This window comes from Taeniopygia guttata, chromosome 1, assembly GCF_048771995.1.
Source record: "Taeniopygia guttata chromosome 1, bTaeGut7.mat, whole genome shotgun sequence".
Classification (NCBI taxonomy): domain Eukaryota; kingdom Metazoa; phylum Chordata; class Aves; order Passeriformes; family Estrildidae; genus Taeniopygia; species Taeniopygia guttata.
The window spans coordinates 105,675,489-105,703,290 of NC_133024.1; the positions used below are offsets into that span (position 1 = coordinate 105,675,489).

Consider the following 27,802-nt stretch of genomic DNA (forward strand, 5'->3'; position numbering starts at 1 on the left):
ATTTGAAAAACTTTTAGAATATTTTGGCTGCTAGATCTATCACAAATGTATCTCCAATGTGTTATTCTTTCAAAGATACTCAAGTGATTGTATTTAGAAAATACAATTAAGTGGCAGTTCCCTTCATTTAGTAAGAAACATAGCCATGAGAAAATAATTAGAAATAAACTATGACTTTCCCCTCAAAAGTGCTTTAGAAAAATACTGAATAACCTTAATATTTCTAAACCACCATTATTTGTCTATAAATTATGATCCTGTAGATCATGAACACATTCACTACCTGGTTTTGCTTATTAGAATTTCCTATTTCAATTTTTTGGGACTGGCATTGCCATTTAGTTATTACCTGAAGCTGCTCTTCCAGTGCAGCAGTAGCTCTGTCACCACTGTTCTCATCTACCACCACTACCATATGGGTCAGGGAATTCACCTTGACTTGTTCCTGCTCCAGATCTTCTTGAAATGCCTATAATGAAAGCATATGTGTTACAGAATGTGTTCCAAAGTAAAAAAAAAAAAAAAATGGACCATTGACTGATTAACTTGCCTCACTGACTACAAGAATTCCAGAGCTTAAAGTTACTTAAAGTTACTTACTCACAAGTCATAAAACTTATACAATATTCCAGACTGAAAATTTTGCTTGAGAAATAATTAGTTGAGTTTATGTAGCTTATTTACAGATATGCACATAATATGTATACATACCAATAGCCTGCAGATTTTAAATACCCACTGAATTCAATTTTGTACTTCATATTAATGTATGAAAATATAAAAATTTTTTTCAAAATTGTAATAATACAAAAAAATCACATAGATTTCATTAAACAAGCACTTACTAACTTCAGTTAGGCACCCCTGCAACATTACTCACATAGGAGAAAACTGATCAGGAGGTGACCCACCATTAGGAAACTCATGCAGCACCCTACTTTCACTCACTGCAGAAACTAGGAAACTAAACAAGAAACAAAGGCATTTTGTGATTTCTGCATCTCTGATGAAATATTTGCTTGCCCCTTTTTTTTTTTTTTTTTTTTTTTCTTCTCTTACTTGTCATGAAAGATTAAACCTCTCCTTTGCTATAGTTAGCAAAATCAAAACCAGCCCAGCTATGGCACCAGAGAACTAAGCTGCCAGAACTATTTTCTCCTTCCTTTGCTCTGGTGCAGCAAGAGGACACAGAACAAAAATGAAAGGAGCTAAAGTGGTATTGGTAATGAAAATTAAAACCACAGAGAAGACCTCATACCACTCCCTTGGAAAAACAAACAAACAAACAAACAAAAAAAACCAAAACCAAAAACAACAAGGTATCCAGGACTCCATCTTGTCTGACAGACTTTTTAGGTATCTCTAGCTTGCTTCAAACCAACAAAAGAATTGGGGAAGCCAAAGTCCTGGATTATGTTCTCCATGCTTCAGTTGGGTGTATTATAGGGATTAATGCATATATTGTGGGATAGTTACAGTCTGCAAAATAATATGGCCTTGTCAGAAGAAAAACCTTGACTGTGTTACCAATTATGTTGAATTTCACAATGGTGTGGTTTTCTGCTGCTTTTTCAAGTAGAGTAATTCACTCATGTATGAGGCCCTTGCTGAACATAAGCTCATGCATTCTAAAACTATATTTAAGATGTCTTACTTTTATTTTAAAATTAACAGAAACATTAAACCCAAAACATGATGTGGTTATAAACAATAGGAAAGAAACTCACAGACTACTTTGGTTTTAGGGCATAAATATCTTACCACCCATTTCAGAGTTAATTTCTTTCATGGGCATACTGAAACAATATAAGAATCCTCCTTTTTCTGACTTTCATGCCTGTGAGTATAATTTGCTTCAGAGAGCTAGACTATAAAACAATTCTCAAGGACTGTGAAGTTTATTAAATTGTTAGAGTCATCCCTGGAATTTAGACTTCTCAACATTTTATGGTCCAGCACTTGAGAGGGAAGAGGAGGCAGAGTGGTCATGGATTAGTGTATATAATACAGCTCATTTCCCCCACATTTAACCCCCTCTTTAAGCCATACAAAACAAATGCATTGCTCCCTAAGTCTACAGCCATGGACAAGATGACTCTTAGTTCCCTTTTAGCTGGAATCTGACAGATGGCATCCCAGAACAAAACCAGAGGTAGCAGGAGTGGATGGCACTTTGGAGGTGGGAGTCTCACACACATTGTGAAAGACTTGAGAAGTCACGGAACAGATGAACCAGAAAGTTGAATCATTATCTAATCCTCTGGCAGGCTCAATTTACTCTGAAGTAAAAGACTGTTCTTTATAACCCAAGTGTCTATTTTTACCATGACATTCATTGGTGAGAATTGTTTGTTTACAGGATCTTGTTGGAACAGGAATTTATGATGGACAGTTATGATGGCAAAAGCACACTCCGCTCAAATAATTTAAATGGAAATTTCTAACAAATTGCTCTAAGCTTATTAGAGAAATAGCAAATTTTTATGGACTTAAAATGGATGTCAAAGTTAATGAATAAATATAGCAACAAGAGAAACTCAGAAAACTCTACAATTCCTTTAATTCCTATCTATCAGATAACAATTTACACAACTCAAACACAATCTAGATCAAAGTGAAAGAAAATGCCTGCCAAAGTCATCCAAGTACCCAAAGACAAATTCATCCTGATATTTAGATAGTGAAGAAGTATCTCATTTTACCTTTGAAATTAAGAAATACTGAAAATCATGGCACTAAAAAAGGCTTAGATGCTTTTAGAAACTTAATGAAACTATAAAAATCTACCAACTATATATGGTATAATAATAATAAATAATATATATTATTATATGATAATATAATAAAATCAGTGCAATTAAAAGCACTAATTTAAAATGAATTATAACACTTCCAATACAATATTCTGTTTGGATAGCTCAATAGTCCTTAGATTTTTATTGAAAAATAGCTTACTTCATTTACAAAATTAAAAGGAAGGGATAATTGTAACAGGAGAAAAAAATACTTAAAACACTACTGAAAAAAGAAATTATTGAAATGTTTAACTATTCTTCCAAAATATATTGACTATGCCAGATTTCTTACCAGAACTCTGTACTTTCCTAAGGACAAAATTTTATTGTTCACCACTTCAGTCCACCAGAAAATCAAGATATCAAGCTCATATATATTGGATGCAAGCAGCATGCTGGGATGAATGTTGTGTTCTTTCTCTGGTCTGATTGTTGGTTGCCATGTCCAATACAAATTAGTGTGTTTTTTTGGTTTGTTGGCTTTTTTTTTATATGTCCCAGCAGAGAAACTGAAGTGTCAGTAACAAGAACTCAAGATCAATATTTTTGCAATAGCATTTTAAAATACATAGAATAAAGGAATCAGATATATGAAAATCATAAGTCAAAGGGGGATACATAATATGAAATAAATGAGTGAAAAGTACCTACTAATGAACAGGTAAAGAGAGGAAGGCAAAATTACAAGGGTAAAAGAAGACAGAGGCAAGATGACAACAACTCAAACCTAACATGTTGGCTGAAATCTGTTTCATTTGAAATGATTATTGTATTTTATATCTTCAAACTCTTATGAATTTACAAAACTTTGTTTGCTGATACAATCAGGCTCATGTGAGACTAAGAGATATTATGAAGGGTGTTGGGTTTTGCTTTTTGTTTGTTTAGTAATGAAGCAATAAATGCCCTATTAAAATGCCATTGTTTTAACCCTTGCTATAGGAGGTAGCTTTGCTGTATTTAAAATATAATAAAATTATATGAGCAAGGGATAAATGATTACAAATGTAATTAAAATTAAATCCAAACCATTTTATGTCCATCATTTCTAGCTAAATTTCCTCTGGCACATGAAACAGATTTGAAAAGTAACACAGAAATGTTCACTAAGTCAACACGCCACAATGAAGAACAAGCATGTGGAAGAGATGTCTTCACTCAGAATCTTCAAATACAAGCTAAATACCCATTTCTCTCAGTTTTAGAAAGAAGCACATAAAGAGATTGCATAAATAAAAGTATTACATTTTATGTTAGTATTCAACTATAAAATGCATAGAAATAGGAATAAAGTTATTCAAGTCTTAGTACTGATGTATTCAAAACCTTTAATGATTCTTTCTCTAATTACCATTTCATAATTACCTTCTGTCTTCAAAAAAAAAAAAAAAGAATTAATGTCAGAAAATGTCCTTAGCTATCAAAGCCACATACTGAAATGCATTGTCTCCTCGCAGGGCAAGCACAGACAGCACTAACAGCAGCAGGAGCTGCAGAATTTGTATTCCTCTTCAGCAGCACTACTTAATCAGAATGCAAAAAAATCATCTTTAGCACACAAGTGCATCATGAAGTCTTTTGCAGCTTTTGACCTCTTTTTAAAAGAACTGTACAGGCTGATTTCAGTTTGAATTGTTTTTCAGGATGATCTTCCCTCTAAAACCTGGATTAGCACTGACACAGGCCAGGAAGCATCAGGTGTTAAAATCTCTCAAGACACCATGGCAAGGAACTGTTCTGAGCCATTGAGGTAGAGACATTAACAGGTCATCATATTAATTCTCCACCACCTCACAAATCTCTGCTTTCTATATTTTTCCGTGTTTCCTTATCACCATAATGTGCTACAGACACATATATAAATTTATTTTTAAATCTAAATTATTATGAAGTAAGGCAATCTAAACCATTACATTTAATCAATCTATTACACAAACTATCCTCTCTTTTTAGTCCTTAATTCTTCCAAATAAAAATTACACTTATATAAAGTGGAATAAATTGGCTAAATTCCATTTCATACTCTATTCCTGAGTTTGGCTATGGGTTTTTTTGTTGTTTCAATACATTACTAAAAAGTATTTTCTATGGTTAGTGCATTTTACCGTGCATTATATATATTCAGGATCTCTGGAGTCTTAACAATATTGTATGGTCTGACTACTGCATCATTGCTGCTACAATACGTAAGAGAAAAAAGCAAGATAAAAAAAAAGAATACACAGGTATTAAATAAAATGATATATTTTCATTGTAATGTAATGAAAAGATTGTAAAGTTGCCTTGAATATTCTAGTAGATTGCTTATGTATAAAAAGAAAGCAATTTTTTTTTTATATCAGAATAAAACTCACAGCTGTGATAAAGTAAGTCTACAAAAGCTTGCTAACTGTACCAAACAATAAATATTAAATCAAGATTTCATATTACTTTGCTATGCTCTAACGGCAGGAGTAGAGATTTTAAAATGTCAACCACCCAATTTCAGTTTTATGTCTTTGGAAGCACATCACAGCATACCTTATGCTCTTCTATTTGGCGCTTTAGGTCCTCTAGATCTGGACCTAAGGGTTCCAAATCAGTTTTCTTTGTCCTTTCCTCTGTTTTTGTCAGCCAATCAGCTAGTTGGGCTAGCTGCTGGTTCTGCAAATCCATTAGGATTTTATGTAAACTGTAAAACAAAGAAAAAAAAAGAATTTATTAGTGAAGAAAACAACAGTCAGAAACATCTGTCCTGTGTACTAACAGATTTTCCCAAGGTTACATTTGAAGGCAGAATAGAAATAGAAGCTTTGAAAGGGGAACAGGCTCCCCAGGGCAGTGGTCACAGCACCAGCCTGAGAGCTCAGGAAGTGTTTGGGGAATTCTGTCAGGCACATGGGATGACTGCTGGGGTGGCTGTGCAGGGCCAGGAGTTGGACTCAATGACCTCAATGGGTCCCTTCCAACCCAGCACATTCTATGGTTCCATGGAGAAGGTAACTGAAATTTTTTTTTTAGTCATTTTGATTTAGAAAAATTGTTTTGATGCTTTTTCTTTAGAAACATCAGATAATATTTGGTCTGCTAAAGCTTTGTATTCCAGTTACATGTCTATTAGAGCTAGAGTTAAAAATTTCTACACTGTTTTTTATAAAGCTTGTTTTATCCACTACAAGTCTTTTGAAAACTGCTCAAACAGCTGACCTTATCAGGCTTCCTCTAATAGAAAAAATATTATATTTTCAGTTATTCAATAGAAAATACTCTGAAAAATTAACCAGGAAATACTTCAGTTTTGCCTAATCAAATTATAGATATATAGATCTATATATATCAATACAGATCCATATAGAGCCAAAATGACCTGCCCAAAAAAACATTACAGATTTCCACTTACACTTGCCTCCTTTGAAATTCTCTAAACTTTCCTAAACAAAATCTTCATCAAAAGCATTCGAGGATTTCAGATTTGGTTTTTATTTTTTTTTTATGGAAACCATATTTTAAAGATTTAATAAAATCACCAGAAAACTCATATAGTATTGTTTCCATCCTAATCTCTCTATTAATTTCAGATAGAGTATAAAAAGATGATACCCTGTTTCAATAAAACCCATGGTTTACCAGGGATTAGGGATCTCAGTCCTTCACTTTCAACTGAGTATTTTATTGTCTTGATATTATAAAATAAGCTATTATAAAGTACAGTGCTCAACCCTGGAGACATTCCTCTTAGCATTAAATTAAATAAACTGAATTTAAAAAAAATGATTAAACATGTATTATACGTAATATTGACATTATTCTGAAGTAAGGAGCATAAACTTCAAAATTAAATAACTACAAAACATAAATAAATTATATTAAAAGTTAATTCCTAAGCAAAAGAATGCTTCTTCTTTCTTACCATTCACTATGTACTTTCTTGCTTTCAAAATACTTTTATAAACATCTGATATGAGGGTTTGGTATTTATTTATATACGTCATGAGATAATCAAAACCTGTGTTTATAACATGGTTCTCATAGGTTTCAAATTAAAAAAAAACAACTTTTAATTTAATTGAATGTGTTTTAAAAGTTGTAGAACTCCCTATAAAGTGGAAAATTGCATTGTTTTTCTCTACAGTGGCATATTTATCACTGAGATGCTTTACTATAAAGCATATTGCTTTGGAAAGGCCAGGAGGAAGAAATAAAAAAGAGAGACAGTTTTCCTTCAGCATGCTAGTGCACTGCTTCTTAGAAAAGTCAAATAATTTCAATACATACTGAATACATGAGAAATCCAATCTGGGCTGCTTTTACACAAAGGCATTGTTTTGTTCCAAACTTCCTCTGACATTCTGACCTCCTAAATCACTTTCTCTAAAACCCTTTCATTTTTATAGCATCTTTATCAGTGTATCTTCCTTCTGTTCTTGTTTATTACTTGCTTTTGTTTCCCCTGTGCTGTAAAGTGTGGTGCCTTTTTTCACACTTCCTATTACCATTACAGAGGTCAGACAGCTTTGCTGTTCTCATCTTCACAAAAACCATCCGTTTGCCTAAACGTGTCACTGTTGCCTTAGGGATTAGATTACAGCAGTGTTCTCAGAAGATTCTGCTTTAAACTGAAGTAGAAGATGGATCTGAGAGTTTAACTAATGTATAATAACCCAGAAATTTATTTGATTGTGACATGAAAGGTTTTAATAATCAGCCAGCCAGTTTCTTGAAAGACACTGGTTTTACCAAAAGGCCGGAACTATATCTAAATATATAATTCCTGAGAAATTTTCTCTTGCCCTATACCAAATCTTATTGAATTTATCACACATTTCCTTTTTGTATAGGAAATTAGGTAGTAGCACAACACTCTCTATGAAGCTCTTATCATTCAATGTCTTCTACTGAGCTCCTATTACCCAAATATGACCTGCTTTAGAAGACAGTATGCCATTCAGTTCCCCAGGCAATGACCTACAGCTGCAGCTGGGAGATGGGTTTAAAAACTGCTGTTAAAGGACATTTTAAGTAGACAAAATACCACTCAGACACATAGCTACTTGCATGTGTTGATTTAAATGAAAATAAGTATGGCAAATAAAAATTCCCTACAGTAAAGCAGAAAAAATCATAGATTTTTCTCTCTCTCAAAAAAAAATAAATACTAGAATTGGAAAAAGTTAAGTTGAAACATCTGAAACCCAGCAACAATTTTATAGTCAATAGAAGACAGAATAAAGGAAACATTCTCAGTACTCAGTAGCAAACTGAAAAAAAATCCAAGTGTTTGGAATTGCTAAGAACATATTGGAAGGAAGAGAGCTATGTCATGCAATTGTTGAAAATCTCGGCTTGCTTTTTAATGCAATGGACAAACCCCTCAACTCTAAAAGATAAAGTAGAACTGAAAAAACCTTAAAAGGGGAGTAAGATTAATAACTGAATATGTTCAATATGTATTTATGAAGAAAGTAAGAAAATATATACTTTATCTCTGTATCCCGTAAACCAAATTACTCCCGTGTGGCACAATCACAAGCTTTTTATGAAATTTCTTATCCCAGATGGTACTATGTAAATCAAAATTTAAAAACCAGATATATTAATATTAAAAATCTCAAAAGATTATTGTGACTATTTAATAGATTATGTCTCTACTTCTACGTGTAGTTCAACTTCAAACTATAGGCCTTACTCTGTTATAAATAGCATAATTTGCACTCCAATAAAACCATGGCAATACTTCCAGGAAAGCTAAGTTCTCATTTATTCTTTTAATGGAATTGAGTTTTACAGGCCTTAAAAGATTTGTTTTCATTTTCCTTTTTAATCTTTGCAAAGGTTCTCTCCTTTGTAGTTCAATATAGTGCAATACATTCTTTGTTGAAACAACTCTAAAAAGGTGACGTAGGTTATACAAATTTTGGTTAAAGTGCTATCGGTGTCCAAGTTGGTGATAGCTGCTGCTTTAGGTGGCTTCCAGGCTCCTAACAACATGCAAGCTTCAAAAACACTACACATCAAATTTCAGGTTAAAACAGATACAAGATGGAGTTTTTCTCACAGTGAAGTGAAGGAAAATCCCAACTGTTGGTCAAATTCAGGATTGTTTCAGTCAAAATCAATATACATTATTACACCTGTCATATTACTTACTTGCTTTGTTTTTCCATACTTGCTACCCTGAGACTTTCCCAACGAGAATTAAGTAGATTCATTTGTTCTTGGATTTCATTCTCTTCCTCATCTGAAAGTTTTCCAGTTGATAGAAGTTGACTTCCAACTTGCAAAACATTACCAACACGTCCTTGGTGAGCTGTTAACTCCATCATAAACCCCTGATAATTAAAAAAAAAATATGTAAAAAATATCCTGCTTTCAGTTGCATTCTTTGAAATGAAAGAACAGAACTGCACTGTTGTGCCAACATGATTTTCAACCTTGGTTTTAATTTTTTCAACTCCTCACCAAAACTTTTAACATAACTTCAAATAAACACTTTCACTTTCTCCAAAAGGCACAAAGTTGTTTAGTCCGGAGAAGAAGAGGCTGCAGGGTGATTTTACTGATCTCTGCAACTACCTGAAAGAAGGGTGCAAGGAGTTGGGTATAGCAACAAATGGTAGGATGAGAGGAAATTGCCTCAAGTTGTACCAGAGGATGTTTAGATTGAATTTTAGGGGAAAAAAACATCTCCACTGAATGTTCTCAAACCTTGGAATGGGCTTCCAGGGAAGCGGTTGAGTTGCCATCCTTTGAGGTGTAGATGCAGTATTTAGGAACATGGTTTAGTGGTGGATTTGGCAGTGCTAGGTTAATGGTTGTACTTGAAGATCTTAAGGGTCTTTTCCAACCTAAACAATTCTATGACTCTAAGGCAGAGTCCCCAGCTTACATTCTCTGAATCAAAATTAATAAAAAAACAAAACAAATCCGAATAGAATAAAATAAATACATTTCAAAAGACTAGTGTAAACATATACCTCATGGGTGTGAAACTGTTCTTTAACAACTTCTACGTCATTGGATATATCTCCTTGTGCTTGTAATGCATCTTCAGCAGAGAGAAGCCACGTGAGTACTTCTTCTAAAGCAGTTTGGTAGTTTTCAAGATCTCCAGCCCCCATCCGCACAGTGCTAAATTTCTTTTCTTCAACACTTTCTAAAAACTGATCAAAACCAAATTGTAAGAGCAATGAAAATGGCATCTGCTCAGACAGTTCTACAAAGGAATAAATGAAACACCATTGTATTCTAAAAAAAAAAAAAAAATTAAAAATAATCAGATTGCTAATACATGGATGTACTTTGCAATACAAAATCAGTTAACTGACCAAGATCAGTTAATATTGAGGGAAATAAAAAAATCTCATCTTTAAGTAGATATTTCACACTGTTATGCAAAATCCCTATCAAGTGTTCTGAATAGTGAATAATGAAAATAATATTTACCACATATTTAGAGAGATAATTAACACAGAAAATCTATGGAAAACATGACATTTCAAAAACCCAAACCAACAAACCTTTACATTACTTGCAATGCTAAGCTTGAGCAATCCACATACACATATTTTGTGAAAACCATTCTAGGCAGCTGAAAAAGATCCAAAACTCATGCAAAATCATAACTTTTTAAAACCAAGCAAAAGTGTATTACTGTTGATTTCTCTTTTCTGCAAAGGCCAAACTTTTAATTATTTTTTAAAGCCAAGTTTCTTCTGAGAACAGAAATTCCATTTCTGATCTACTTCTTAAAGTCAAGAGAAATCAACAAGTACTCATTGATTAGTATAACAGTAGAAAACAAGGACAGAAGAGAAGCAAAAAATACATTTACTACAGAAAATACCATCCCTTATGTTTTTCAAGAAGTTCTGAACAAGTTTAGTTACTTTGTCATGAATTTAATTTTAAAACAAACTGGACATATAAATATGCTTATGCTTCCATTAAAAAGATATGTATCAAGGCACTTAACAATTTTATAGTTGGCAAGAATTGTTCCTAATGAAAAATTCGTGCCAATAAAATGCTTAAAGAAACTAATAAAGCCTTTCATTGCAGTCTAGAACTGAAAGTTAAAGTTTATCACTAGAACCACAAGCAGGAACACAGCAGGCTCTGAGTTGGAAGGGACCCAGAGGATCTTCGAGCCCAACTCTTACATGAATGGGATTGGAGCTCAGCCAAGTGAGCTGACTTCAGGAAGTGTAATGAATGAAATGTAATAATTAAAAATGAAATTTTTAGTCTTCACAACAGCTTAATTCAGAATTACATAGATCTAATAATCACATGAAATTTATGCAGATCCCTAAATATGTGTTAGCCTAGGTAATAGTCATGACTATCATGACTATCACCACTTGTGTGAGAAACACAACAGTCAGTAACTGAATCCTCATGAGGAAAAGCAGGCTTGGAAAACTGATGAACTTTATAGTGTGGGCTGTGTTTTGTTTTGTTGTTTTTTTTTTTTTTTTGTTACAAGGAAGTATTATCTTACAGAAACATAAATAATGAAGCACATAAAATGGTCGGCATAAATCCCTTCAGCACAAATTAATTTTTGACCTCTGCGTAATTCTAGATTTCAAATAATATACAATACAATAAGAAATTGCACCCAACCACATCACATTCCTGCATCCAAGAAATAATTTTTTCCACTGTGGAAAGGGTTAACTTGATCGTTACTTTTCACAGGTAATAGTTTTTTTTTCATGGCATATATCAATACTTCATTGTATATATCCATATCTGTTACAGCATACAAAAACGCTTAAACAGTTGACTAAGGCTAGGGATATCATGTTTGTAGAGATCTGTGATAATCTCTGTTGTCCGAATTTGTCTGAAAATTTTTCATCTGAAAATCCTTCCTTCTCTAGATCAGACACCGAATTGTCTCATGTATGACAAGTCTTTAAGGACCCCCAACAACACTTTGTCTGAGGAACAGCTACTAAATATAATTTTTCCTAATGATCAGCACTTTCTTTGCTTTCTTTCATTTTAACATAAATATTATACAGAAGAGCACTGAAAAATCTTGTAATCATGACCTATGAAAAAAAGGTGCCTAGACTTATTTCAGATCTGCTGTAACATCTCTTGAGAAGTATAAAACCCAAAAGTATTCTAATAAAAATAGAAACACAGAGAGTTTCTTGACAGGTATTTCAAATTTTGTTCTCAAAAAAAAAAAAAAAAACCAAACAAAAATGGGAACATGCCTGTTTTCTGACATAAGGGAAACAGAAAAAGACTAGAAGAAAAATACATAACTATAGATTTCTAAAATTGTAACACTGTAAAATGCCTTCGAGGATAAAAAACACTCCTCGGAGGCAACTGTGGTTTTTTGACTTGTCAAAAGATACATATAAACACTGTTATAATCTCATTTCTACTACTGTCAGTGTTGTTTTCTCTCCAAAAGATAACTGGCCATCCTTGCTTATCCTGCATATTGAAAGAAAAACAGGCATCAATTCCATGGAATTAGCTGTAAATGGAACACGAAAATTTAGAAGGGGTCAACTACTGATCTAATACTTATGGCACACTCTTTGTATTAAAAACCAAAACCAAAGTAGCATTTCAAAGATTTTTATACCAATTATTCATCCCTTAATAAACCCCCAATTTAAGTGTGCAAATCTGACAGCACTAAGAATATTCCCAAAATGAAAATAGGCCACATAAATCAAATAAGAATGGAAACCTCTGATTCTTATAAATCATATTGGTAGGCAACCAAACAGCAAAACCTGTGAGTGTTCTTGTTTATGAATTTATATGAAATCTCTCTGAAATGCCTAAGAAAGTACGAAAAATAGAATTTTAAGGTGTTCCATATACTACACAGATAGGATAGTTATTAATATAGGACTGTTATTAATATATATATCTGATATAAGTTGTGATGGCCGTTTCTAATCATATTTTTTAAGAAAATGAAAAACAATGAACACAGGCTGAAGTCAAATTGTTATAGCCATATAATGCTAGGAAGGTTATTCTTAGGAACAAAATCTGTCTAAATATAAATACAGTTTCATTCTTAAATCAAAACCTATAAAAGTATTTAATGAGTATGCTACACAAAGTTGCTTGTCTGGAGTTGGAGCAACACACAGTGATTTACTGACTAAAAACTTCAACAAAACTCATCGTGGTGGTGCATCCCTCCCTCCTCCTTTGGCTGCACAATCATCTCAGAAATATATGTGTGCATTGGCCTTGAACTCATCACAAATATTGTCTGTTCCCATGAACTTACACTGGCTAACAAGCCAACTGTTTCTTAATGAACAGTCTTGGAGACTCTTTTTTCTTGCCTAAACTAGTGAAATAACCTGAGCAGAACAGCAGTTTTGTTATCCAACCTTTAAAAGAAATTTACTGACACAAATTGTGGCCGAGATGGAAAGCTACTATGACTAAAGACAATTCTCTTGTGACCCTGGAAGCATCAGTCCTAAATTGAGACCTGTTGAGCTCTCCAGGACCACAGCGGGATGTGGACAGCAGCCTCCCTCTGCAGGCAAGCCCTGAGAGCCAGTGAACTCTCCAGTTTGCTATTCTTGGGAGAGCACTGACCAACACCAGTGAAAACAACATGAGGAATTAAAATGTTTAATGAACACTGCAGCACGTGTAGCTGGGGATCAGACAGCCAGTCATTTCCAGACTGTTTTGAAAAATGATCAGACACATTTGCATGTAACAATCCTGGTTGCTCTCATGGACTGATATAAAAAGAAAAAATTGCTCTGGACCCATATTTTGTCCTCTAGACTCTTCCCCCCTCCCCCCCCCCCCCCAGCTCTGTGTTACACATAGATAAATTATACCTAGATAAAACAATGGGAGTTAAATCTCTGTATACTTCACTATCCTCTGCTAAGGTGTGGGGACTGAAAGACCCCAGAGATTCTGAAGATTTAATTTTAAGTATAATAAGTGAAAGTAAAAATCCTATGACCTTCAGAAGCCTGGAAAAAATTATCTATTCCTGGCAAATGTAAGAATTACATTTGAAATGAAATTCACAGAATTTAAACCATGACCTCGTAGCTCCTCCAAGGTGAGAAAATGAGGGGACAAAGTGTTCTTCACCTGTTATTGCATTATGTTCCTAAAGGGAGGAGAAGGATTAGTTGTGTGTTAGCAAATTCTCCAAGACTGTTTCTATTAATGCATAAAGACTGATTCTAAGTCTTACAAATTAGGTGGGCAGCTTTAGAAAGTAGTTTTACAGGAAATCTTTAGGGTTCATTCCAGCACTCTTATTTATATTATGTATTTCCTTCCTTCAGAAACTGCCTGTCCCACTGTAAAAGATAAAGAATGTGGCTCTGGACATTAAGAGTTTTTAAATTCAAAGACATAAAATTTTAAAGAAACATTTTTTATTAAATGCCAATTTCAGTTCAGAGTATTTTTCTCATTTTTGAACACCCCCTTTACAGGATTACAGCCTCAGAAAATAGTTCACATTATTCACTCTCTAATTATGCCTCCTATCATCTAAGAATGAAATCACTGCTTATTTTTTGGTTCCTCCAACTTTCTCATTACAAAATCTATTTTGTGTGTCTTTGTATTTCAAAATTATGACTGTTAAAATGTTAAATGATAAAACAGTCTCTTCAATGATCAAGATTATTTTTTCTCAACAGATGAGTCCAGACAGAATAGTTCAGTCATTTCTGGTATAAAAACTTCTAAGATAAATTGATTCAGACTGCTTGTTATTATAATGTTAACAATTTCCTTGTGCTAAATGAGGCTAGCACTTCCATTTTATTAAGTATTCTAAAAACATTATTGTAAATGAATCTTGGGTAAGAAAGGTGGTGTTTTGTTTTTTTGTTGTTGTTGTTGTTTGTTTGGTTTTTTGTTTGTTTTTGTTTGGTTTGGTTTTTTTCTTTTCTATTTGTCTGAAAAGCCACACAGGTTTGGCCTTATGATAAATCTGAAAAATTGTAGGTTTTGCTTGCTCAATTGAGACAAGTTACATTTTTAGTACTTGATTTTCTCTGTGGCTCCATTTCTCCTGCATATGTTTCCACCTGGATGAATCGACCTGTCCTTGCAACTGCAGTTTTGAGATGCAGCAGATTATTAGGTCATTAAAAATCAATGGAGCTTAGGCAATGTATATGCTGAGGAGAAAAGACAGAGCCAGGCAGTATTGATGAAAGTACATTCATTACAAAGGAAGGAGAAGGTTAGAACTATTGACAGGAAAGTGGTAAAAGAAAATTAATTTCTTCTACTACTCTACACGGGTACAGCTGGTACAAATAAAGACTGAAAGAGACAAAGAACTTATTGGCATTAAAGCAAAATGTTGTGCCTTGGGGACTCAAGTGTAGAAGTTCACTTAAGACAACTTAAAGACATTGAAAAAAACTGCAATCAACTGGCTTTGGGAAGAGACTAAAACTGGGAACTGTGAGGACGGGTAAGATGATGTTCAGACTTCAGAGACAGGAGTCATGGCTGCCAGCTGCTCATAATGATCAAACATTCTAAAAAGTGAAAATTTTTTTTTTTTTTCATTTTGCATACATGGTCAAGTGAGTTAGTGCTGTGCAGAAAAATTTTCTCCTTAGCTTGCTTTCTTCAGCACACCTGTATTTGGAAAAACATCAAATCAGGTTTTGCTTAGTAGCTACTTGATTCAAAGTGTATCAAAACATACTGCTTTTATGAAGTCTCCAGGGAAAATTTTCTGCCTCTGTTTATTTAAGGGTTTTAATTTTGTTGAGTTTTGATGCTTATCAAATGTATTGCTGTTTGTAGCATTGCTGATGATAAAACACCGGTATTTGCCTCTCTAAGGAAGGCACCTCCTACTCAAGCAATTAAGAACCATGGCTCTGACAGTCAGTGACTGAATGGAATTACTTTCACCATAAACCTACAATAAAATTATGATTTCTTCCTCTTTAAATGGCTAGTCTACCCATCATTATTCAAACTTTCCCTTTCCTGATCAAAGACCTGGGCACATTTTAAAGGGAAGTATATTTCAGTCGCTGTCATGTCACGCAGTAGACTGAGATCATTTGGCCACTACATAATACATAAATAAGACTCTACTCTACATAAAGAAAGGTGAAATTTTCACCCCAGGATAAGGTTTCAGTATTAACTAATGACTCTTAGAACTCTCCATCAGTAAATGGTAACTGGGTCCTAATGAAAGTATATTACAGGTCAAGAAGCCTGGGGCTTTTTCCCAGTAGTGCTACCAACAATGTAACTCCAGATCAGCAGTTTCAGCTTATTTGAGAAATTCCCAGTGTTTTGTACTTTCACATACACACAGACAAAAAAGGAAAAGGTAATTTTATCCACTAATGATGATTAGACCACCTTGAAATTTGAATTGTGGTCACAGAATAATTCAATAGCATGAAAACTACGCAAGATTGAATAGACAATGGCCATGCTTATTTAATTTTAATGTTTAAAATGCAAGTTCTAAATGTAATCATGACTAATGTAACATACACTTTGAAGGAGACTGCTCTAAGAAAGACATTTTAAAGGTCTTTAAAGATCTTTAACACCTCTTCTAACCTAAACCATTATATGAAATGTTCTATGTTCTAAATTGTAATCTCAAAACCTCCATATGGAGAAAAACTATTATATGTATTATCAGAAAACCTGAATGGGAAAAGGTAAATTATCTTAGCCAAGAGAAATGCAAATGGATTGTCCAAAAATGTACTGAATTAATTTTTTAACACATTGTACAGAAGATAGAGATAGAAATACAGACTGCACCCCATTTCTCTCTGGCTACAGACAAATCAAGAAACAAACACCAAAAGGTATTCTGCTAAAATACAAATGGAGATGTCAAGATTAAGATTACAGAAATGCAGGCCAAAAGCAAAAAGGAAAAAAAAACAAAATCAATTTTTTTTTTCTACTTTCACATATGCTTCATAGTGAATTCTACAGCCTTATAACTCAAAAAACTATAAAAATATATAAATGTGGTTCTATAATTCTGGAAGAAAAAGTAGCCTTCTCTTTTCAGCATCCTGTTCAGTCGTTATTTCTTGCTTTTCTTTTCCCCTATTCTCTCTCTCTTCTGCTACTGCTGTCACCAAAATCTGTGTTATTCCATAGCATAAAAGAATCTTCTCAACAAAAATATTTAACTTCAAAACTCTTTTTATATTTTCACATAGTGCAATATCAAAATGCCTTCAAAAGCATCAACAGCCTCAGCAATTAACTTCAACAAGATACATCTCTGAGATAGTATTTTCTTTTGATAAATAAAGATTCTGAGGCAAGAGCCAATTAGTGGATATACTACACATTTTCTATGAAGCTGAGGTTGAGGTCCTGGAGATTTCAGAGTATTCAACAACATGTGTTGAATTGTGCTATTAGAGTTGGAAGGAATTATTAAAATAGGTGGTATTGCAATGTGATCTAAAATCTCAGTAGTGAAATTTACTTGAATAAGTTGAATATCCCATTCACAGCTCTTACGCAGTTTTTATCTACTTTGTATTTATACTCTCCCAAAATGTCTTTTAATTTCTATCAAAGAGGCTCTCCTTCTTCAATGGAAACCACTGCAATGAATATATTTTCAATTTAAAATTAAAAACCAACCAAAAGGCTGTTGCAGAAATGGATCAAGTGATTTCATGTTTGGAGGTTTTTTTATAACTCTTAGTGTAACTACCTTTATTGTAGCTACGTATTCTGAGTAATAAATCAAAAGCTGTGAATCAGTAAAAATGATAACCAATCATCTCACAATGGGGTTTTCCTCCTCTTCTGAATGTAGAGCTTCAGGTTTATAAATTGGGTATTAATGCAGAAAATACCAAAATATTTCCAAAAGATAAGAACAGGAACTACAAAGCCCCTCTGGAATACTGAAAGCTACATATAAAACCTTATTAAATGTTACATAGAACAGTAACTGGATAGAAGAACAGGATAAAAATCCACTGAGGACTTTTAAATAAAAAGATGCCATCTCCAAGTCAAGAAGTTTCTGAGCCACAAATCAGTGGAGAATGAGTAAGCAAGAATACTCAGATGTAGTCAAATCCAATTACTAAAAGGGTGGGCATGAACCAGTGAGTTACAAGCTTCTAAATTCTCATTACAGAGACAATGTACAACTAATATGTAACTTTGTAGCTGCAAAACTCCTAACAGACACTAGAAATTCTGGAATTGCCAGTTTAAAAAATACATTATAAATGTGCTGTTTCAAAACCATATTCTAATCTTTACTCTTTCTTCCTCAAAACTTGTTTTCATCTTCCCCCTTCCCCCTCTGCTTTGCTACTTGAGATCTAGCAAAAAGCAATTTCTTAATTCTGGAATTGCACGTTTATTGAGATTTATTTATTTACTCATAGTACATTATCCTAGAAATAAATTAACTATTTTTGCTTTTGAAATAATTACCAGAATTTTAAAACAGAATCTCCAAGTATTTTATCAAACACTTTTTCCTGATATTGCTGATGTGGTAGAAAATAATTATAGGTGCCTTACATATTAAATTTTTCCAAGCAATATTATCCTTCCCCATATCATATATAAATGTACTCATATTCACTAAAATATGGATGCATATTTTATATGTATCTCTGTATATGATGCTCCCGACACAATAATGATTTTTTTTTTTTTATTTTATAAAGCAATCTTTAAAATTTATCTCTCCTTCCTTCTTCCTCACTTCTTTCTCCCTTTCCTGGTTTATGTTTTTTGTTTGCTTTGACAGACAGTAGAATTATTTTACAAATTCTTTTGCTGATACTTCAGGAGCAATGTATAAGAATACAAGATAGAGAAAAATCAATATTAGACTTACTTGATTTTTGGAAAAAAAAAAAAAACAGAACTGAAATTGATATGTGTTGTCCACCAAAACCACTTCAAACTACCAGAGAGAAGATCTTTCAAAAGGAATGTTAGGAAAATGTTTTACTTATAGAGTGAAGAAATATCAACATTAGTGTGTAAGAACTGGCAATTCAGAAGCTGATACAAACAATATGAAGCTGCAAATACTGTTACGTTAGATAGGATGCAAATATCAAAGAGAAATCTGGAGAGATTACAGCAGAAATAAAGAAGGTAGGAAAATATAAACCTGGAAGATTGCCTACATAAACATCAAACATAGAATTTGCATCTCATATTTTCACGTGTCTGTACTTTCTGTGTTTTCCACTTCCTCTAAACACACATATATTTCTATATTAATGGGGGTTAGGCTTTAACTTAAACCAGATTTTTATTCTGTCCTTATTCATGCTTAGGAGGTAAACATATTTTTTTCCCCAAATTACTTGCAAAAAGTACTCATAACTACTTCCATAAGAGATCACTAGTGTTTTCAAGTAATAACTTTGATTTTTTGGGAAAATCCCATTTGGTACTCTTTTAAAACATACATCTGTTTTTTAAAATTTGATGCCTCACCTCATCATTCTCAGTTTATTTAAGCTACTATTTCTGCTCTAATGCCATCACTATCAAACAACTAAAATTTTCTTTTTAATTTTTAAGAATTATTTATTACATCAAAATATATCTATTTCCTTGTTACACAAAGTAATTAAGTTCTAACAAAACAAATGCTTTCTGTACAAACAATGTACAATTGTTGTTTAAAAAAATTTTTATATTTTTGAAGTTCTCTTTTTTGCTATGCATTATTATTTCAGGATTGGAATTTTTAAATAAATATTGAACATCTAAAAAATTGTTTGTTTCTCTCCACCCCAAATGTATTTTTATTTTATTTATTCCTCCTTTTCCCTTAGCTCACTGATAACCACAGGCTAACATACCTGTATTAATAATACTGATTAAAATAATTATAAATATTACAAAAAATATAAAGCAAAATTCTTTAATACTACTGCAAATAGAAACAGATGCTTTTGTTGTAGAAAATCAACATAGAAAATTGATGAATATTTTTCTATACTTGGCTTTAAAGTCTGTACATGCAGACCGAAACTAAAAATACACTTTGCAGTATCTTAGAGGGAGAATCTTCTACATAAGCATTACAAGACACAGCTTCTATTGCATCCAAATCACCGAGGGGAAGAAAGATATCAGGATTTTCATATCAGTAGAGATCAGCAACCCGCCCTTTCCAAAGGTCACTGCTGCAGGTAAACATGCAGACCTCCCTGCCATACAAATGTGAACTAACAAACAGTCACAGCACTTCCCACAGGCCCTGAAAACAGACAACTCTAATGGCATTGTTAGATACAACAGGCAAAAGGAAAAATGGTTATCCACTATCTTACAGAGCAGTGATTTGGGCAAAAGGATGTTCTGGAAGCAGAAAGTTTCATTGATTCTGCATGGAAATGCTCCTTCACTTCTCAAAATCAATAGAACTTGTAACACACACAAAATATTTTGGATTTTACAATATAGAGTATTACATGCACCTGGGGGCACAAAAGTTTTCTCCACAGAGGTCTTAACACTTTCTACTGGAGTAAAACACAAAGTTATTTCCTCAAAGTTACACTTGGCCACAGGCATTTTAAGGGCAAAACTCATACATATCCTGCACACATTTTTTAAAGCTACCTTAATTAAAAATCCTCATCAGTTTTATTTTAGCTGTATAGAATTACACCATATGATGGTGTAAGACAGGACAGGAAATTTAAAAGTATCGTAATTAAAACTCAATGACTTTTAAGTGGAAAATGTAATCCTTAATGTTTAAAACATAGCCATAATCCTCTGAAAGCCATTGTTAAAGTGAGTGTATCCTGTCAGACTGCACAGAAAGTCAGACGGAGAAAGACAGGATGAAACTGCTGAGGCCAAGGGAGCTTCTCTCATTGATGACAGCCAGAAAAGCCATTGAGAATGAAGAGGTTCAAAACTAAACTTTCTCTCCTATTCCTGAGAACAGGAATAAAATGTGCTGCTGCTGCTCCATCAGTATTGCAGGATTTCTTTGGATTAAGTGTTTGGGTTTTATTCTCATGTTGGTAATAATTCTCAACGGGACACACAAATAAATGATTAACCAAACAATTTCATCTTTGCTTTCTTTTTAATTTTACTAATGTCAAATCTAGAGAAATTAATTAGTAATAAAAATTCTTAATAAACTAAGTTTTAAGTAATATTATCTAAAATTATGAAGCAAGATTTCATCAAACTATTGAGAAGTTCACATGCTATACAGATGAGCAAAATTTTAATGATAATGCTGCTTGTAGTGATGCTGTAATTTTACCTCTAGAAAAATACTTTAAATTGCTTTTGTGTGCTACACTGTCCTGTTGATTTGAGAAGTTTTTCAAAAGACATGAGTTCTATATAAATTATTTTTTGCATTTCAGAGGTTTTAATAGGTATAATGAAAGAGTGCAAAGAGTTAATTGCTTGCTTTCTGAATCTCAGACTAAATTCACTTTTTTTGTGTGCATAAAGTGAAAAGCCTTTCTTAAGTGTTTGTAATGGGGATGCATTTGTACTTCAAATTGTACAAATCCTCAAATTACTTCAATTTCAGTCCTCAGATTAGGAAAAAATGAATACCAGTCTGTTTACCAGTAAGGATTTTCATTAAAATAATGTCCTATGTTTTATCTAGCCCCTCCTTTGTATCAAATGCACTGATGATACAAGCAATTCTGCACTGTTGCCTAAAATCTACAGGCCAGAAGGGGGATTCAAATTTAATAATTTAATATTTTACATATTAAGGATATAAAAAAGATAAAATGTCCACAATAAACAAATACGTGTCCTTATTTGCTGTATCTACATCCATTTTTAACACATCTTACACATACTTTATGTTCAAGACACTCAGTGGCACAAAATTACTTAAAAGAACATTTCAAAATGTTATGCATCCTATATATCTTATTGTAGGCATTAAACGATTTAGTAACCATAGAAAAGAGGTTTCTTTCCAAAATGAGAGGAAAAAAACTTTACTGAACTGTAAATTTCAGTCAAACTAAGTAATCCTTTCACTCATATTAACAAGGTGTTAAATTTGGCAAGACCAGATTTTCAGTACAGGTTAGAACTTTTAAAACAGACTTTTCTAAAAAAGAAGCAGCAGTATCGCTACTCAAATTTGAAATTAAGAAATTCTTGTTAAGTGTGCTTTTCAAAAAAAAAAAAAAAAAACAGATAGAACCTAAAATAGCACTGAAGCTAGTTAAAAAAAACCTAAATATAACCTGTAAGAAAAAAAATACCCAAGGTAAAAGTGTGCTCTTGAAAGTATGTACAGTTGACTCTTCAAAAATACATTCACCAATAATGTAATCAGGAAATGACTGGTATAATATTTCCAGGTTTCTAATAGGAAAAAAAAAAAAAATTACAGAAACCTTCCACTTTAATGCAAATCAAGTTAACTTACTAGAAAATATTTTTCTCCTTAAATATTTCCAAACAGTTATAGGTACACTTATGATTATGACATTATCACTCTATTCAGTTACTAGATTTAATCTGAATATACAGCAGATATACTTTATCTAGGAATTTTAACTTAATGAAAAACTTGTTACCCTTTCTTATCAGTGAGTAAGGAATACAATAAAACAGATCACATGGGAAATTCCATGTTACATTTCCAATGTCCCTTGTTAAAAAAGCTTTACAGCTATTTTAAGGAAAAAAATTATAGTTGATAAAGTCTTACATAATGAATAAAGTTTTCTCTCATACTTTTTTTTAAGGTCAATTAAAAGTGAAAGTTTAAAAGAGACGGGAAAGTCAGTAAGTAATTGCTTTTTATAACAAACTAAAGATTTGTCATTACCCATTAGAGGTGGAAAAAAACCCCACCTTCACTAGTCGATATGAACAGGAACTTGTACAGGGATTAGACAATATGCAAAGATGTTTGGAGCAGAGGCAGCTGAAAACCTGAAAACTCTGGGGCTGATTCTTGCCACTTGCCAGCTACAAGCAGCTGCGACTGGTTGTAAGTTTTGCTAACAAATGGTCTAGAGTGGTTTAGAATGCTCTAAATCCTGCCATTATTGAAAGGCAGATGACAGAAGCACTCCTGGTGAGGCTCATCATGAGTTGTGCTTTTGCCCAGAGACTGTTTAGACTGGGAAAGCTGCAGTCTCATGGCTATGCAAAGATCACCTGCTGACAAAAAGAAGCATCCTGAAAAGAATTTGTGTCAGGGAAGAGAATGGGATTTGGAAGTAAGGTAGAAAAGATGCTGACTAAAAAGAAAGATCCTGTAGATCAGAGAATTATAGAACCTCTCAAATCAGGATGGATTGGTTCCATCTCCCTGCTCCTCACAGGACTACATCAACTTAAATCCTATGGCTAAGAGCAACATCCAGACTCTGCTTAAACTCTTACAGGCTTGGTGCTATGACCACTTCACTGGTGATCCTGTTCTGCCCACAGACCATCCTCTCAGAACTTTTTCCTGTGTCTACTCTGAACTTCCCCTGATGTAGCTTCACAGCATTTCCTGCTGTGCTGTTGCTGGTCAACAGACAGATGCGTGGAGACAAGTAGCAGGTAATGCCTAAGAATTTTGGGCAGTGATGTCCAACATCTGTAAATGCAAACCAGTGGCAGAGCTGGCAGCTGGACCAGCAACAACCTCTCTGCCCTGGCAGGGAAGTTGAGATCTCATGAGTTCCGCTCTGGGGGAAACCAAATGAATGAGTGTGTGAAATAAAGTAGACTAAAAGCTCTGATATATTGGAAACTAGATCCGCTACAAGCTATCACTTTACCCATAAGAGTACTAACATTTTTGACAACAAAAACTCTAGAAAAAGAATCTACAGTAAACATTTAAACAAAAGAACAACAAAAAAAGACCCATAAAAGCAACAAACAACCAAACAAAAATAAACCTCACACACAAAATGAGTTAGAACTGCTGCTGGTGGCTATGCACAAAGCAGTGACAGGAAACAACTGTCATCTTGACAGACCTCCAGACTCAGACAAGAAACCATCTATTTTCAAGACTGTTGTAGAAAATATAAAACATATATAAACACACTTGAAAATGTCTGCGTCATCATTTTTCAAACTGTTCCTTGAATACATGGCATCTAAGAGAGCTCTCTAAGAAATCCAGAAGACTTGTATTTAGCTTGATTTTTCCCTCTGCTTTTCCTTTACCTGACCCCTGATGATAAATTTTTCTATTTTATTATGCCAAGCCTAGAGATTTTACTTAGCTCTACAGAAACAGTTCCTAGGTTTCTGAAAGTTTCTATTTAAATGAGAATACTTAGGTTAACACCTGGGACTATCATTATACTTGTTGCCCAGATTATATCCATCATGATCTAATGATTAAATGTGCAGATAATTCAGTATTTATGAAGTTTCCCAAATTCTGCTTTAAATTACACCATAAATCCCTCCAATGCTGACGTAATGGGATATTTTCTGAGACAAGTATCTGAAGTTAGAAATTCCAAAAAGTTGGAATTCAACTTCTTTTTGGCTGTATTTAACTGTCTTCTGATGCCTCTTCAAAAGAGGTAAACAGGACAGTATTTAGACCACAGCTTCTAAGTAAAAGAAATATCTGTTTTAGTACAAAGGAGAGCAATAAAGCAATCCTGTGATCCTGTACCACTACATTTTGTGGACAGACAAGCCCTGAAGAGTCCCAGAAAGGATGTCTCACAGCATTTTTAAAGTTAAATTGTTGGCAGAAGACCAAATTGGCAAATAAAGGGTCTAGAAAACCACCATGACTGCCAGAAGGGTTCTGTGCTGTGCTGTGGGAATAAATTCAGCTTAATTTTATAAGGAGCTTTTGGTGACTTTTCAAGATAATTAATTATATGTATATTATTATGAACTGACTAAAAAAGTGCCATACAGAAACTGGGTAACATTCACATTAATAAACACAGAAAACAAGCAAATTGCATTATAATACTTCTGTAAAACACAAGTAATGACTGGATGGTTAGGAATTTCTCACAAACTAATAATGACAAGGTTGAAGCCTAAGGTGAAGGCCCTAATTCTTCAGACCCAAATTACATCATTATGTGCTATCAAATACAGTCCCTATTTACCACCACTTCATCTCAAATTATTTCAATTCAAATATATCGAAGCTTGTCAGTTTAAAGGTTAAACAGCAATTCTGCACACAAACTGTATTGTATTTCATACAATGTGGAATGAAGAAAACACAACTCCTGCCAAAAGAACAAAAATCAACAATGATAGAGATCAATGGGCTTGATATTGAATAGAGAATTTAAGGCAGCCAAATTCATAGATTCACTTTTCTGACAGGACCTGTCAGAAGCTTATTTACAGAAGTACCAGTCTCAAAATACTCTCAGATTTTGTTCAGACCCATTTTTTTCAATGCTTATATTTTCAGCACTGTTTTTTTCAATAGGAATAGAGGTCGCCCTCACTTGGTTTGCAGGGGACACCGAGATGGGTTGGCATATTGATCTGCTGTGGGATAGAAGGCCCTGCAGAGGGATCTGGACAGGCTGATTGATGGCCCAATTGCATGAAATTTTACAGGGCAAAGTGCCAAGTTCTGCATCTGATTCACAGTAACCCCAGGAAAGTATTGAGGCTTGGGACAGAGTGGCTGGAAATATTCCCAGAAGAAAAGGGGCTGGGGGTTCTGGTCAGCAGCAGCTGGACATGAGCCAGGTGTGCCCAGGGAGAGCAATGGCACCTGGCCTGGATCAGCAATGGTGTGACAGCAGGACCAGGGCAGGGATTGTCCCCCTGTGCTCAGCACTGGTGAGGCCACACCTCAAATCCTGTGTCCAGTTTTGGACCTTTCACTACAAGAAAGGCATTGAGGGGCTGGAGCGCCTCTAGAGAAGGGGAATGGAGCTGGGGGAGAATCTGGAGAACAGGTCTGATGAGGAGCAGCTGAGAGAACTGGGAGTGTTTAGCCTGGAGAAAAAGAGGTTTGGGGAAAAATTTGAAGACCTTATTGCTTTCTATAACAATTTGAAAAGAGTTTTTAGTGAGGTGGAGGTTGGCCTCTTGTCCCACATGACAAGTGATAGAAGAGGAAGAAATGGCTTCAAGTTGTGCCAGGAGAGGTTCAAATTGGACATCGGGAAAAATTCTGTCACTTTAAGGGTTATCAAGCACTGGAACAGTCTGCCTAGTGAAGTGGTAGAGTCACCACCCCCAAGGAATTTAAAAGACCTGTAGAGCAAGTCAAAATGAAAGCAGTGAGACAGGAGTTTTGGCCTGGGATCAATACTGAGAACTGCTCTGATAAACTAAAATGGAAAATAAACACAGCATTCTTCTTGATCAGATGTTCAACAAGATAAAGAATAACACAAACCTCTGTACTTTCATCAATATAAACAGAAGACAATGACTAGTTTTAAATGAAGATTCTGAAATGTCTCAGAAAATTACTTGAGGATCCTTTTATTTGTACATTAAGCGGGATATTTGTAAATGAAGCCTTATTATAGAGAACACATACAAGACAAAATACAGACCTGCAATTTCAGACAAGCCTTCTGTAATTGCCAAGCACTAACTGCCATCTAAAAACTGTCAACATAAATATTTTCTGTTGGAACTTTTTTAGTGTTCATTCAGGAAATTCAAGGATTCAGGTTTGAGAAGTAGATTCTTGTCCCAAGATCATGAGCTTATGAACACTGTCCAAGTAAACAAGGTAAAGGATTCTTAAATTTTAGCAGAAAAACTGCTATTCATGTTAGCATTTGAAAAGATTTTACTCCTTCAACCAGAAGTGGTGAAGCACTGACTGAACAAGAAGGCATTGAGTGAACAGGTTTGCAGAGCAATGATTGTCCTTGAATTTGAGGAACATCACAGTTAAAAAAAGCAAAACTTGTCTGGCCACAATTTGCACAATGGAAATACTAGGTCTTGCAAGTATCCTCCTGAGTGACAGAGTAAAAATTCAGAAAGGAAGAATGAATTTGAAGGCACACAAGTTGTGAAGCTACAAGGAAGAGTGAAGATGAAGAAAGTGAAATGAAGTGAAATGTGACATAAAAGAATAAACAAGAGTAGAAGATAGAAGAGAAAGAACTTTGACAAATGATGGTGCGAAAGGAAATGTTATTCCTTCTCACCATTATGGAGCTCAGAGAATCACAATTCATATCTGTTACAATTTCTGACAACTGACATATGAAGCAAATGTATGCCATGTATCAAAAGCTATATTTGGTCAAATTTGAAGGCTCATGATCAAAATCTTTGGAAAGAGGTCTTATTTTATTATGACTGTTTTGGGGAAATTATAATGCTCAAGTCCTATAAGCTGAAATTTTGCAGAGACTCAGAAAAAAAATAATGCTTCCATGATTTCAACAGAAAACCAAAATACTTTGTGAAAACTGCTTCTCTATGACAGCACCAAAAATACCATGGAAATTAGCAAGCAACAGTCAACTAAATCTAATAAACTTTTCTTTGATAACTAGATGGTAATTAGAGTCGCCTTCTTAAGCTTTAAAAAATCCAAGAGAAAAAAAAAAAGGTTGAATTTCTCCTGCTTTCTTTATTGCAGTTCCCTAAAGAAGTAGATTTTACTGAAAAACTAAAGGGAGTTGCATTATTTATAATGGTATCCAAAATTCAAATATAGCGAGAAGAAAATTAAAAAGCTACTAAGAAATGAGAAGAAAAAAATATTTATTTTATTTAGTTTAAATAGATGGGATTAAGTTATACCAGCCCCATGTATCTGGAGAAAAAAAAAAAAAATTATGAACCACTATTTAACCAGAATTATAAAATTGTTTTAATAGGTTGAAAACAGCTCTTCTTTAAGAAATACAGAGCTGAAGGCAAAAAGATAACCACTGACTAAGAATTCCATATATCGATTTGGGATATTAATTACCATTCTATGTAATTCAACTTTATCTTGATTATAATAAGAATTTGCCTGCTGGCTTTTCCAAAGGAATCTTAAGTGAATGCTTTTCATTTGTTAATATCTGTTGCAGCTCTAG

At 33.8% G+C, this 27,802-nt stretch overlaps 1 protein-coding gene across 16 annotated transcripts in view; it reads right to left on the bottom strand.

Annotated features, from left to right (window-relative positions):
• Positions 1–27,802, bottom strand: part of DMD (dystrophin) — a 1,135,802-nt gene that overhangs the window by 689,731 nt on the left and 418,269 nt on the right. For all 16 annotated transcript variants that reach the window (XM_072937290.1, XM_041719931.2, XM_041719926.2 and 13 more), the window contains 4 exons: positions 9,749–9,934; positions 8,922–9,103; positions 5,316–5,466; positions 350–469 (listed from right to left, as the gene is read on the bottom strand). In XM_072937290.1, coding sequence (XP_072793391.1) covers positions 350–469; positions 5,316–5,466; positions 8,922–9,103; positions 9,749–9,934 — 639 coding nt within the window. The remainder of the gene's footprint in view (positions 1–349; positions 470–5,315; positions 5,467–8,921; positions 9,104–9,748; positions 9,935–27,802) is intronic.